Genomic DNA, 15,437 nt, shown 5'->3' with positions numbered 1-15,437 from the left:
GCAAAATGGATAATTTTGATTATGTCAAATTGAAATGTTTTTGTACAAAAAAAGCCAATGCAACAAAAATTAGGAGAAAATCTTTGCAACTTGTATCTCTGATAAAGGCCTCATTTCTAAAATATATAGGGAACTGAGCCAAATATATAGGAATACAAACCATTTCCCAATTGAGAAATGGTCAAAGGATATGAACAGGCAGTTGTCAGAGGAAGAAATTAAAGCTATCTATAGACATATGAAAAAATGCTCTGGATCACTACTGATTAGAAAAATGCAAATCAAAACAACTCTTAGATACCACATCTCTCCTGTCAGACTGGCTAAAATAACAAAACAGGAAAATGATAAATGCTGGAAAGGATGTGGGGAAATTGGAACATTGTTATGTTGCTGGTGGAGTTGTGAGCTGATCCAGCCATTTTGGAGAGCAATTTGGAACTATGCCCAAAGGGCTATAAAAATGTTCATACCCTTTGACTCAGCAATACCACTTCTAGGGTTGTATCCCAAAGAAATCACACAAGAGGGAAAGGAACCCATATGTACAAAAATATTTACAGCAGCTCTTTTTGTGGTAGCCAAGAATTGGAAATCAAAGGGATGCCCATCAATTGGGGAATGGCTGAACAACCTGTGGTATATGAAGGTAATGGAATACTATTGTGCCATAAGAAATGGGAATGATACGGACTTCGTAACAACCTGGAAAAACCTACACGATATAATGCTGAGTGAGCGGAGCAGAGCCAGGAGAACATTGTACACAACCACAGATATATGGATTCCGTGAGGACCAACCCTGACAGACTTTGCTCTTCTCAGCAACACAAGGTGCAAGGACAACTCCAGGGGACTCATGATGGAGAATGCTATCTTCATCCAGAGAAAGAACTGTGAAGTTTGAATGCAGATTGAGGCGTACTTCATGCTCGCCTTTTTTCTTCTCTTTTGTTTTTGTTTTTGGGGTTTTTTTGGGGGTTCTGTCTCTTCTTTCTCATGATTCATTCCATTGGTCATAATTTTTCTCCACAACTTGACTAGTGTATAAATTAATTCAATGCGAAGTTATACATGGTAGTTATATGAGATTCCATGTCGTCTTGGGGAGGGAGGGGGGAGGGAGGGAAGAAAATCTGGATCTCAAAATTATGTAGAACCGTGTGTTGTAAACTAAAAATAAAAAAATAAAATTTAAAAAATAAAAAAAAGAATTTAAACCTTGAAAAAAATAATAATAAAAAAATTTATACACCTTTCTAGCTCTAGTTATCATTTTATCTAAAAAATGTAAAAGAAAGTGTTTCAGTTTACTTGAAACACAATAAATTTATACATCTTCTAAATGTTATTGAGAATAAATAATCTCCCTTTTCAAGGAAAATGAATTTACTTCCAATCAGAAAGTGAAAACATCATTGTATAATAGTATGATAAATAATAATTCTAACCATCTCTAACACAAATGCAAAAAATTACTTTCAGAGCAGAAGTATTTTCCAAGGGAATCAAGGAGCAGCCCCAAAAAGTCACTAGTAGGCACAAGTAAAAGATTACAAACATTAATCAAAAAGTTTGCACTTTTTCCCCTCTTCTATGAGCTTGATACATACACACACACACACACACACACACACACACACACACAATACAATGGCTGAAAGAATGTACTTTCAAATAAAGAATATCTTTTCAAAAAAAGAGAAAAATATAATTGTGCAATAAAGCAAACAGAGACTTCAACGATGAAAACTTAAAACTTGTGTTTCAAAAACAAAACAAAACATAAGAACATCGTACTGGAGAAGAATGAATTTAGTACACTGTTCAAGACCAGTAAATTCAAGACAACAAAATGCAAGGTAATGATAACTCATCCTCAAAAAAGAAACTGAATAAGCCATTAATTAGCTGCTTAATTAAAAATCACCAGGACCAGATGGATTCACAAGCGAAGCCTACCAAACACTTAAAGAACAATTAATCCCAATACTATAAAAACTATTTGGAAAAACAGGCAAAGAAGGAGTCCTACCAAATTTCTTTTACAATACAAATATGGTGCTGATACCCAAACCAGGAAGAGTAGAAACACAGAAAGAATACTATAGATCAATTTTCCTAATAAATACAGGCACAAAATTTTTAAATAAAACGCTAGCAATGAGATCACAATATATGACATGAACCAAGTAGGATTTATATACCAGGAAAGTAGGGTTGGTTTACTAGGAAAACCGCTAGCATAACTGATCATACCAGTGACAAAACCAACAGAAATAGTACGATTATCTAAATAGATGCAGGAAAAGCTTTTGGCAAAATGCAAACATTCATTCCTGTTAAAAACACTAGAAAGTATAGGAATAAAGAGAATGTTCTTTAAAATAAGTAGTGTCTATCTAAAACCATCAGCAAGCATTATATCTAATCAGGATAACCTTGAAGCTGTTGCGGGCCCAGGCCTCACAACTTTCTCGGGGTTCCCCCCAAGACCCAGGCCTTTGCCTAGCAAAAGCCCTGATCTCACGGAAAATGAATGGAGCGGGAGCCAAAGGTGGTAGATAACTCCAATTTATTCAGGATAGCAGCAAACTTTTATATCTTTAGTGATGTAGGTACATTCTTTGGTTACGTGGGTAAAAAGAACAAGTAAAATCAGGACACCTGGGTGCCAGGACCGCCCTGACTCCTCCTACTCTCCTCCCATAACCTTCCCTAGCTCTCTGGAAGCTCCCTGCAGACAGGCAGTCCAAGTAAAGAACTGGAAGTTCCACGTGCTCTGACAAGCCGGGCAGAGAACCGGAAGTCCTATGTGCAACAAGGGCAAGACCCTTCCTTCTGGTCCCTTCCTGTTCCTCTCATATCGCAGGGCCCCAAGTATACCTCGGCAGGCCCTGGACACAGAGGTCCGAGGAGGGCAGGGGTCGGCTCTAACTCACCCCGTTACAACTCCCCCTTTTTGTTTTGCAGTGAAGTAGACTGATCACGAAGGATCATGATGTCTCGCTTCATGCCAAACAGGGAACAGTGCACTAGGGAAAGGAGGCAACGGAAAATATAAGGGAGGAGACAAAGACCCAGAGTCAGAAACAGAAAACCCATACCAAGAGGAATAAGCCACTGCTTCAGCCAATGCTAAGGATCAGCCTGTTGAAAAAAGTCCAAGATGTTTTGAGCAGTTTTTTCAGGAAACAAATCATCATGTGACGCAAGATTAATGTCCTCTGCCAAGCTTATTAGTTTCTGGAGTTCAAGTGTGACATTGTCCAAAACAGCTCCTTGTAACTGCGCGCGAATTATATCCCAGTCATGTTCAGTATCATTATATTGTTTTGAGGTAAGACAAAAGGTGTTAAAACGATAGTCACACTGTAATTTAGTTTGTAATTCTAGAGACTCCATATCTGTCCCTAAAACCTGTACAGCATGTTGTAAAGTTTTAATAGCTTGATAAAAATCCTCATCTATCTGAGCCTCATGCTTAAAACCAAGGGAAACATTAAGCATGAAGTCATGTAACTCGGTGGCTTCCCTAACCTCGTTCTGCATGTTTGATACTGCCATTGCTAAGGCCGTGGAACTAAAAACAAGCTCCACCAGCAAGGTGATTCCAAGCACAACACATGAGATGCATCGCCTAGCGCAAGTCAAGGCTGTTATCTTTTGGTCTACGATGGAGAGAACATGACCAGCCGTGGTACGATACCATCCATCAGTATGTACTACAGTGAGGGCATATCGAGGCCTAGTAACAATAAAAACCCGACCCTTAGTAAAATTTTTTCCCATGCATGCATGTACCGAGCATTTAGGACAGGACAACTGAAATACCCCTGACATGTTGTGGTGGGGGGTAAGGGTGGAATAGCTGTGGCTATCCCACAGGAAGGCATGGGAGGTCTCTAAACACACACATCCAGTAAGGGTTACGTAGTTCACTAACCCCTTTGGCAAAGGTTTTGGAGCATAAAACCCCTGGACACTCGGACCCCCAAGAGCAATGATTATCTGTGCTAGTCCTGTAGTAGACCGGCCTTCTCTAGTAGTATAGAAGGGCATTGGGTATCCAGTAGTATAGCGATTGTTAACAAATTGAGTAAGGTTATGGCAAGAAGTAAGAGTCTGATCAATCCCATTCAGTCTCACAACAGTCTTTTGGCAGTGTTGTGAGTGACAGTCTATAAATGACAGAAAACCTGTATAATTTTTCCAGAGCTTGACAATAGGATTGTTTGCAGGTTTGCACCGAGGGCATGGCCAGTGATAGCTTTCTAGGGGAGACACGTCTTCCCCTTGCAACACCCAACTCCATAAATGAAAATACCGCACATCACCATTGTATTGCAATGTATCATGGGTTTGAGTGATGTTGGCACACCAAGGCACTGTGTTAGGAACCCCTGTGAGATTCCATTTAAAACCATCCCAGTTCCCATTCACAGCTTTTTGTAAACATAAGGGAAAACCAGCAACTAAGCCAGTAAAATTCATTCGAGGGGGTTTCTTAGTCTGATTTCCCTCATAAGGAAGGGGTTGTCTAAACATGTAAGAAAGGTTCCCTTGTAATATGGGTTGTGGGATAGGCTCACCCTAGCTTATCACCCTCAGCCAAGGGGGGCTGCTGATGAACGCCCAGTGATGTCGTTGGGCTGGCGACTGAGTCCCCTTGCTGAGATCTATCAGGGAGATCAAGAAGAGTAGGTGCAGGATCATGATGCAGGTGGACACTGGTCACTACTCGGTGTAGCTTCCGCTGCCTCCGTGCCTGTCTCTGTCGCAGTCCCTGCGATTTCCGCCCCGTCGTGATTTTCTGTTCTGTTGTCTCAATCACATGGATCCTGCGGATAGGGACCCACACCTCGTTACCTTCACCTGTGGAGATACAAACACAGCCTCGACCCCAGACAGTTATGATTCCTGGTCCCATCCACTGTCCATCCGCGTCCTTCCACATGGCCGATGTCCCAGCACCTCCAAGTGCAGATTGGGCCCCGGAATGTGGCATGGATCGTGGCTTCTGTGATGGGCCTAGGACGTATTTCATTGCTGGGGACAAGTTGTGATCATCAAATTTTAAATAATTCAAAGTGTATATAGCCAGATTCAGACTAGTCTGTGGACCAAGTCCAGCTCCCCCCTTTTGTTTAGCAAGGAAAGCCTTCAGGGAGCGATTAGCTCGCTCCACAATAGCCTGTCCAGTAGGATTGTGAGGGATCCCGGTAATATGGGTAATAGACCATTCCATGCAAAAGGTCTGAAAAGCTTTTGCAGCATATGCAGGACTATTATCAGTTTTGAGAATTTCTGGGATGCCATGATTAGCAAAACAAGAAAGGAGGTGTGCTGTCACATCCTTGACCGCCTCACCAGTTCTGGCAGTGGCCATAGTGAAGCCAGAAAATGTGTCCACACACACATGAATAAAATGAGAACGTCCAAAGGGGGAATAATGAGTGACATCCATTTGCCAAATGTCATTAGGCCCATCCCCTACAGGGTTCCGGACAGTAACAGCAGGAGGAGGGAGAAAAGGAGCACAGCTGGTGCAAGATTTAACAATCCTCCACGCCTCAGCCTTACCAAGACCATACAGGTGACGGAGAGAGCGCACAGATAGGTGAAATTTGGAATGAGCCAATTGGGCAGGTGATGTTAGGGCCACCCCCTGAAGTGCAGCATCAGCTATAGCATTGCCATGCACAAGAGGGCCAGGCAATCCAGAATGGGAACGGATATGCATAATATGAAAGGAAAAGGAGCGCTCTCGCACCGCACACTGCATCTCCAAAGTGAGCTGAGTAATAGAATCAGAACGAAAAGGGACACAGGCTGTTTCCAAATGCAGTATAAGACCTGCAACATAATGACTATCAGTAGTGATATTAATGGGAGTGTCCATAAGCATAGCCTGAAGGACAGCAAATAATTCATTTTGCTGAGTGGAGGTGAATGGAGTCGCAAAAACTTGTACACTCTTTTTAGAATGTATGTATATAGAGGCCCAATGCAGCTTCGTGGCATCAGTAAATACACTGATGCCATCAACAGGTGTGGGAGAAAATCTTTTTCCCCATGCCCAAGGCCAATTGATAAACTGGGGGGCTAGAGGAAGAGATGTACCATGGTGAAAACTGTGCCCAATTATAAGCTGCCAACCAGGGTCCTCCTGAAAACATTTTTGTAACTGTTGATTAGTATACATAGTATGAATGACCTGAGGGTCTCTGCCAGTAAGTGCTCTTGCTCTGACTATGCCCTTCCAGGCAACTTGAGCCACAGGATTAGTATAAGGAGAGCACTTTCTGTTTTTAATTTGAGGTAAATGTACCCATTCAATAATTCCAGTACCTTGATGAAGAACCCCAGTGGGAAGTGAGGGAGTATTAAGAATAGTAAGCTCTAAGGGATTAGTTGCCAAGAACCTCACAGTGGATCCTGCATGAATGGCAGCTTGTACTTCTTTCAGACACTGAAGGGCCTCAGGGGTCCAATGACAGGGAGATTTAAGGTCAGATGGTCCCCGGAGCATTTCATATAAAGGGGAAAGCTGCTGAGTGGTTAGCCCCAACCGGGGGCGGAGCCATTGAATATCACCAATAAGTTTTTGAAAGTCATTCAAGGTGCAGACCTTACTAGGATCTAAATGGAGTTTTTTCCCAATAAAATCAAGGAAGAAACCTTTAGCACCACAATTATTCAATACTGCATTAGAAATATTAGCTATAGTAGTAACAGAAAGGAAATAATGGAATTAAACAGACAATGAGGAAACAAAACTATCACTCTTTGCAGATGATTATATAACTAGAGAACCCTGGAGAATTAACTAAAAAATGAATGAATTAACAACTAGGAAACTTGCAGGATATAAAATAAATCCACAAAAGTCAGCAACATTTCTTTGAATTACCAAGAAAATAGAGCAGGAAGAGAAATTCCACTGAAACCAACTGTGGACAACATAAAATACTTCTCTGCTAAGACAAACCCAGAAACTATAGGAGCACAAATACAAAACACTTTTCAGACAAATAAAGTCAGATCTAAACAATTTGAAAAAAAGCAATTGTTTATGGGTAGGCCCAACTGGCAAAGAAAAAAGAGTGATGGATCAGTGGAATAGATTAAGTACATTATAGATAGTAGATAACCATAATAATCTAGTATATGTTAAAACAAAGATCCTAACTTTGGGGACAAGAACTCACTGACACAAACTTCTGGGAAAACTGGAAAGCAGTTTGGTAGAAACTACTGTCTATGCCAACATCTCACACTGCATACCATGGTAAGAGCAAAATGGGTACGTGATTTAGACATAAAAGTGATAATATAAGCAAATTATGGGAACATAGAATAGTTTACCTGTAAGATCTAGGGGTAATGGAAGAATTTATGAACAAACAAGAGATAGAGAATATCAAAGAATGTACAATGGATAATTTTAATTACATTAAATTTTAAAAGTTTTGAATAAACAAAACCAATGTAACCAAGATTTCTTAATCCTGGAAAACAGAAAACTGTAAAAAAAAATTTGTACAGTTTATCTCTCTGGTAAAGTCCTCAATGCTCAAATATATAGAGAACTGAGTCAAATTTATAAGAATACAAGTCATTCCCCAATTGATAAATGGTCAAGGATATGAAATATGAACAAGCAGTTTTCAGAAGAAAAAGATCCAAACTATCTATAGTCATATTAAACAAAGCTCTAAATTGCTATTAGAGAAATGCAAATTAAAGTAACTCTGACATGCACTTTACACTCAGCAGACTGCCTAATAGGACAGAAAAAGGAAAATGACAAATCTTGGAAGGGATATGGGAAAACTGAAACACTCATGTACCATTGGTGAATTGTGAACTTATCCAACCATTCTAGAGAGCAATTTGGAAATATGCCCTACAGGTATGAAACTGTGTATACCCTTTACCAATACCATTACAAGGCCTGTGTCTCAAAGAGATTTAAAAAAAAAAAGGAAAAGGACATAAATGAACAAAAATATTTCTAGTAGCTCTTTCTGTGGAACAATGAATTGGAAATTAAGAGGATGTCCATCAACTGAGGAATGACTGAACAAGCTGCAGTATATGACTGTGACAATACTACTGCGTTTTAAGAAATGATGACCAGAATGTTTTCAGAAAAATCTGAAAAGATTTACATGAAATAATGCAAAATGAAAAGAGAAGAACTAGAACATTGTCTACACCAACAGCAATACTGTATGATAACTAACGGTGAATGATTCAGCTGTTCTCAACAATACAAGGACCTAAGACAACTTCAAAGGATTTATGATGAAAAATACTATCCACTTCCAGAGAAAGAACTGTTGGAATCTGAATGCAGATTGAAGCACACCTTTTAACCTTTTAAAAATTTTTCTTGTGGCATTTTTTTTTGAGTGGTGGATCTTTGCTATCCTAATATACCTAATATAGAAATATATTTTGCATGACTACACACGTATAACCTATATCGAACTGTTTGCCTTGTCAATGAGAGGTAAGGGGAAGGAGGGAATTTGGAACTCAAAATTTTACAAATGAATATTAAAATTTATTTTTACGTGTAATTAGAAAGAACAAAATATTAAAAACAAAAATGAAAAACATATTAATCCTGAAGAATCCTTAGTCAGATCTTCATCCATTACTATTGTAATGACCACGGAACTCTGTCAATGATTTGGGCCTTAGTCTCCTGGACCACTTAAAAAAACTAACAACCTAGTCACAGCCTTTTAGAAGGACCAAGGCTCAGTTTTTAAAGATCTAGTGAATGTGGTGGATGATGCCACATGTTTGGAGTTTCGAGAGGGTCTCCTGATGTATAGTAGTAACCAAAAGAAATGATAGCAAGAATATCAAGGCCATAGAACAAATGAAGACACTTCAGCACATTAATCAATCCAATTAACAAACATTTATTAAGTTTTCCCTCTTTTTGCATTCTTAGCACAGTAGCCCACACATAGGAGGCACAAAAGTGAAGGAAGTGATACTAGTAGAAGCCATCTAGGTAATGAGCAGGGGAAAAGACAGAGCTCTTGTCAAATAGCCTCAATTTTTTCAGTAAACTATGGGAGGTTCTCAGTCGAGAATGGGGGTAGGGATGAAAAGCTTTCAAAAGCAGCTGTGAAGAGTAGGACAATGAGTTCATAAGGGATGCGTAAAAGGATTGATGTGTAGCAGTGAAGGCCCAGTTGAACTCATGTAAGGTAATTTGTAGTAGACCTTGTCAGCAGTTTCTTCGCTTTCCCGCATTTGGGGTGTAGGATGTGTTCAGGGAAGACTGGTACCTCTGGTTTGATGGCTGCTGGACCCTTTTCAGGGCTGCTTTCCACCTCTCCATCCAATTCTCACCTGTGGCTCCAAGAAGCTGTAGCATGTGCAGTGGCCAAACTTCAGTAAACCATCTCGGCAGACAGGGAACCAGATTGAGGGTAACCAAGGGTCTCAAACCCATTGGTGCATTAGGGGAGTGTCTACCCCAAGCATGAGAAGACTTCTTTTTTTTCAATTTTTTTTAATTTTTATTTTACAACACTCAGTTCTACATAATTTTGAGTTCCAGATTTTCTTCCCTCACTCCCCCCCCAAGACGGCATAGAATCCGATAGATCTTTGATATATAACTTCGCATTGAACTTATTTACACAATAGTCAAGTTGTGAAAAAGAATTATGACCAATGGAATGAATCATGAAAAAGAAGAAACAAAACCAAAAAAAAAAAAAAACCCAAAAAGAGGAGAAAAAAAAGGCAAGCATAAAGTGTGCCTCAATCTGCATTCATACTTCATAGTTCTTTCTCTGGATGTGGATAGTGAGTCCTTTGCAATTGTCTTTGCACCTTGTGTTGCTGAGAAGAGCAGAGTCTATCAGGGTTAGTCCTCACAGAATCCATGCATCTGTGGTTGTTTATAATGTTCTCCTGGTTCTGCTCCACTCACTCAGCATTATGTTGTGTAGGTTTTTCCAGGTTGTTGTGAAGTCCGTATCATCCCCATTTCTCAGAGCACAATAGTATTCCATTACCTTCGTATACCCCAACTTGTTCAGCCATTCCCCAATTGATAGGCATTCCCTTGATTTCCAATTCTTAGCTACTAGAAAAAGAGCCGCTATAAATATTTTTGTACCTATGGGTCCTTTTCCCACTTGTGTGATCTCTCTGGGATACAGCCCTAGAAGTGGTATTGCTGGGTCAAAGAGTATGAACATTTTTATATCTCTTTGGGCATAGTTCCAAATTGCTCTCCAGAATGGCTGGATCAGTATGTGAAGACTTCTGATGGTGGAATGGGCAGATGAGAACAATTTGTTCCAAAGAACATGAAGGCAGCTAAAGAAGGCACCATGGAGTGCTTTGAGCTTGGTTAGACATCAGAGATGCCAAGGTCATCCACTGCATCTTGAGCCATGACCAGCCGTCTTGATTCTGTTCTGCCACTGGACTGTGATGACTGGAGAAGACAGTGAGGCTGACGACTTCCTGCAACACTGTCTCACTTAAATCCAATTTACACATGAATCCAAAGACATCACCTACACCATTTTACAATTTTTACCTATCTCAAAGTCCTGTGGTGATAGGCAAGTGATGAAACAGCAGGTGGGGAAACTTTGGAAGCAGCAGTCACAATCCTGCACACAGCTGGCCCAGGCCATAGGGTGGTTTCTCACAGGAAGCAGCAGTGGGATTCTGCAGCACCCTGGGTGTCTGAGCACCCTTTTAAGGACTGCACTGCTCACCTCCTGGTGTGAGGAAGGGGCTAGAAAAGGGGTATCAAAACTGACTACTTTCCCAACCCTGGCCTGATTACCACTGCAGGTGGGGAATCCCACTCTGTGGTCAAACCCCCAAAAATATACAAAAACGTCTAACAAAGATGATTCCAATCATCATCGGCACATGGAATGTGCCCACTTATAGACAACACAAAATCCAGTAGACCTGAAAGTCAAATAGCTCTTGTTGCAAAAGAAATCAGCAGGGATCGCATCCAAATAGCAGCCCTGAGTGAAACAAGGCTGGCAAATGAAGGCCAACTTACTGAAATCAGAGCTGAATACCTGTTCTTCTGGAGTGGCCCACCTGGTGGGAGGAATTAAGTGGCAGATCAAAGCAGGAGTGCACAGCCTGCTTAAGATATGCATAAGGTCCCGGTTGGCACTTCATGGGGAAGGAGGAGTGCTGGTGTGGCAGAGCTGGCTGTACAGAAATAGCTCTGCAATTAACGGCGCATCCCCTCAAGCTTGGAATAAAGTACTCTTTACTCTACAAGGAGTCATACCCTGCTGAAAAAATCAAGGGTCAATTAAGTTGGCTGGGAACATGGCGAGGCAGCGAAAATGCACTCAGATTCAATCTCAGACTCTGGAATCTTTCTTTGGTGACAAAGAAGACCAAAACATATAGACAGAAGAAGTCAACAAAGTCAAAGAGCCTACAACAAAAGCCTCCAAGAAAAACATGAACTGGTCTCAGGCCATGGAAGAGCTCAAAAAGGATTTGGAAAAGAAAGTTAGAGAAGTAGAGGAAAAATTGGGAAGAGAAATGAGAAGGATACGAGAAAACCATGAAAAACAAGTCAATGAATTGCTAAAGGAGAAACAAAAAAAACCTGAAAAAAATACTGAAGAAAACAATACCTTAAAAAACAGACTAACTCAAATGGCAAAAGAGCCCCAAAAAGCCAATGAGGAGAAGAATGCCTTGAAAGGCAGAATTAGCCAAATGGAAAAGGAGGTCCAAAAGACCACTGAAGAAAATACTACCTTAAAAACGAGATTGGAACAAGTGGAAGCTAGTGACTTTATGAAAATCAAGATATTACAAAATAGAACCAAAGGAATGAAAAAGTGGAAGACAATGTGAAATATCTCATTGGAAAAACCACTGACCTGGAAAATAGATCCAGGAGAGATAATTTAAAAATTATTGGACTACCTGAAAGCCATGATCAAAAAAAGAGCCTAGATATCATCTTTCAAGAAATTATCAAGGAGAACTGCCCTGATATTCTAGACCCACAGGGCAAAATAGAAATTGAAAGAATCCACAGATTGCCTCCTCAAAAAGATCCCAAAAAGAAAACTCCTAAGAATATTGTTGCCAAATTCCAGAGCTCCCAGATCAAGGAGAAAATACTGCAAGCAGCCAGAAAGAAACAATTTGAGTATTGTGGAAAAACAATCAGGATAACACAGGATCTAGCAGCTTCCACATTAAGGGATCGAAGGGCTTGGAATACGATATTCCAGAGGTCAATGGAGCTATGATTAAAACCAAGAATCACCTACCCAGCAAAACTGAGTATCCTGCTCCAAGGCAAAATATCGATTTTCAATAAAACAGAGGACTTTCAAGCTTTCTCAGTGAAAAGAACAGAGCTGAATAGAAAATCTGACTTTCAAACACAAGAATCAAGAGAAGCATGAAAAGGTAAACAAGAAAGAGAAATCATAAGGGATTTATTAAAGTTGAACTGTTTTGTACTTTCTATGTTGTCTAACTTGAGAGATATCATAGGCAATCATCTCTATCCCATACTTTTCATTAGATTTGCAAGACATCCAAAAACACATTCTTTGTTAGATACATAACATCTATAGTTAAGAATATGTCTTTCAAATATTGTAAATCGTGGCCAAGAAATCCAAATCCCACTTTGAGATACCACCTTCTTAGGAAGTAGCTCACTTCCCTAATTAACTTTTCTCTTCTGCATTTTTCAGTGAGCCACGGTGAGGAAATCACAGCCTGTGTCCCTATGGTCTTCAGTTTCTTGCTTAAATAGCCATTGCTAATTTTAGGCTCCTAGAAGGAAGGGAATAAGCATTTACATAGCACCTACTGTTTCAGACATTACACTAAATACTTTTTATAAATAGTTTCATTTGATCCTCACAAAAGCCGTGCAAGGTAAGTTTTGAAGACAGAGATCATATACATAAATCACAAGCAGAAAAGAAGGGGGGTGTTTTACAAACAATATTTTCCTGGTCTTGAACAGTTTCTCACAACAAACCCACAGATGGAAGACAATACAACAATTCTGGAGTCCTGTGGGAGCAATATTGCTCAAGTCTTTGGGGGTTGCTATTTAGTGGGTCACAGGACCAGAGTTCTGTGACAGGAACAGGTTCTACAGAGTCTTTGATTCACTTCACTTCAGGTACACAGGCAGAAGGATGCCACTGATTGTGGGCATTTTCAAAAGCTTGATTTATTATTTGAAGCTTCATTAAAACTAACTTAAAAGAGAGGCAATTCTAAAAAATCTAATCTATTAGTATACTAATTACACATATTATATCATTATTACCAAAATCATAATTCTCTCCACAGTTGTATTACTATCACCATTTTACAGTTGAGGAAATTTTGGTAAACAGGTTAAGTGATTTGCCCAGGATGGGTGGTGGTTGAGGTTCAGTCATGTCTGACTCTTTGTGACCCCATTTGGAGTTTTCTTGGCAGAGATACTGGAATGCTTTGTCATTTCCTTCTCTAGCTTATTTTACAGATGAAAGAAACTAAAGCTAACAGGCTTAAGTGACTTGCCCAGAGTCACAGAGCTAGTAAGTGTCTAAGGCCAGATTTGAAATCAGAGTGCACCATTTAGCTGCTCCCAGGGTTACACAGCTAGAAATTAAGGTCACATTTGATTTTGTAACTTCAGGCCAAATGTTTTATCTACTAGATAAAACTAGATAGTAGATTTATCTACTCTTTAAAAAAAAGTTTCAAATCTGTTTTTCAGCTCTAATTATAAAGCCATCCTTTTCATTTTTTCCAGAGCTTAGAACAATAACTGTCACATAATAAATTCTAAAAAAAATGCTCTTTCATCAGTCTATCTAACCTTTCTGCTCTGTGTAACATTCTCCTCTAACATCCTAACAAGGGTTAAGTTACCATGCCTCTACTTCACATTCCTTTTTTTCTTCTCCACTGAAGTCTTGTTTCTGTGTCCTTCAGGAACACTTAATTCTCCCTAACATATTGGAATGTAAAAAGGCATTCTTCAAGCCTCTTCACTTTTCTCTTCCAACAAGATCAGCCTGCACTTGGAACAAAAATAGCTTACTTGGTTATATCAGTAATGTAACATCATACAAGTTATGAGACAATTTCCTTTACGCTACATAATAGTCAGAATTCCTAGGTTTGATTTTAAACTTTTTGGGCAACCCCTTAACAACTTTATTCAACTTCCTTTTCAAAAAGATAATCATAAAAACTCCAAGCTCACACCTATCTCCTTATTATTATACCAATTTACTCAAATCTGTTCTATTTACTTTACCCTTTAATAATTCCATTTAAAAAGTGAACAATTATTCTACTTATTGATCTTCAGTATCTATTCTCCAATCTTTACTTATCCTCCTTAATCCCTTCATATCCTCCTGAATAGCGTTTGATACAGTTCCTTTTCCAAAACAAAAGTAGAAAATTAACCAGTATCTGGGCTTGGACATTACTCTCATTCAAATTTCCCACAATTTTTCTTCCTCAAATTTAACTTTTGCCTTATTTCACTACTGAAAATTCCTCCAAGTTGCCTACATGGTTTTCTTTTCCACATTCAACATAAATCCTTTTGTTTCTGTTCCTCTTTTAACCTTTTCCATAAAAGCCAGAAATAAAAGATTAAACCTTGAATTTAAGCATCTTCAATAAACATTTAAATATTAGTAATTATAACCAAGTCCCACTGAAATTATTGCCCCTTCCTTAGTTTTCAAAAGTAAGAAATGGGCTGTCACTACTAGGAAAAGCTAAATTTTCCCTTCTGAGAAATACAAGCACAGTGTTTCTCAATGGGACCTTGCTTTCCTCTTTTGTCCCTCAATTGCCAGAGCAAGAGGCACAACAAATGGCAAAACCAGAAAATATAAAGTATAATATAAATACTGTTTTCTTTCCTAACTGAATTTCCTTAGGCAAGTTATTATTAAACCTTAACATTTTAGTCATCCTGGGTATACAATATTCATAGTTTGCAGGATTTAGAGGGATCATGTAGTCCAACAAAACATTTTCTATTCTGAGAAGTTATATAAATTATCCAAAATGATGTTAAGTATGGGAGTCAGAATTTGAATACCTTGACTCAAAATGCTATTTCTATGACAACATGCTATCTACTTCATAAATAATTTAAAGCATAGGAAAAAAGAACACTTCATATTCAATGTAGTATTTGATTTTTCTCATTTGAAAATGGTTTTTGAAAAAAGGTCAATGCTACTACAAAACATGCTACTTGGTACCTAAGTAAACAATATAAAGATATTTTAAAGGTAAACTTAAAGACATGCAGCATCTGCTTTCCATCACAAAAATTTGTGGTGACACATAAGCCATCTAGCTCCAATCTCCTCATTTCAAGAAAAGGAAGCGAGGCCCAG

General features: G+C 39.1%; 1 protein-coding gene across 6 annotated transcripts in view; it reads right to left on the bottom strand.

Annotated features, from left to right (window-relative positions):
- The window catches only part of PPHLN1 (periphilin 1), a 129,610-nt gene that overhangs the window by 90,293 nt on the left and 23,880 nt on the right, over positions 1 to 15,437 (bottom strand). For 3 of the 6 annotated variants that reach the window (XM_036758920.1, XM_036758919.1, XM_036758918.1), the window contains exon 5: positions 4,593 to 4,841. The exons of the other annotated variants lie outside the window; for them this stretch is intronic. In XM_036758920.1, the coding sequence (XP_036614815.1) occupies positions 4,593 to 4,841 (249 nt within the window). The remainder of the gene's footprint in view (positions 1 to 4,592; positions 4,842 to 15,437) is intronic. 6 annotated transcript variants of the gene reach the window in all.

The sequence above is a fragment of the Trichosurus vulpecula genome, chromosome 5 (genome assembly GCF_011100635.1).
Source record: "Trichosurus vulpecula isolate mTriVul1 chromosome 5, mTriVul1.pri, whole genome shotgun sequence".
Classification (NCBI taxonomy): domain Eukaryota; kingdom Metazoa; phylum Chordata; class Mammalia; order Diprotodontia; family Phalangeridae; genus Trichosurus; species Trichosurus vulpecula.
The sequence above is the reverse complement of the archived record's forward strand: the minus strand, read 5'-3'. Positions and strand labels throughout refer to the sequence as shown.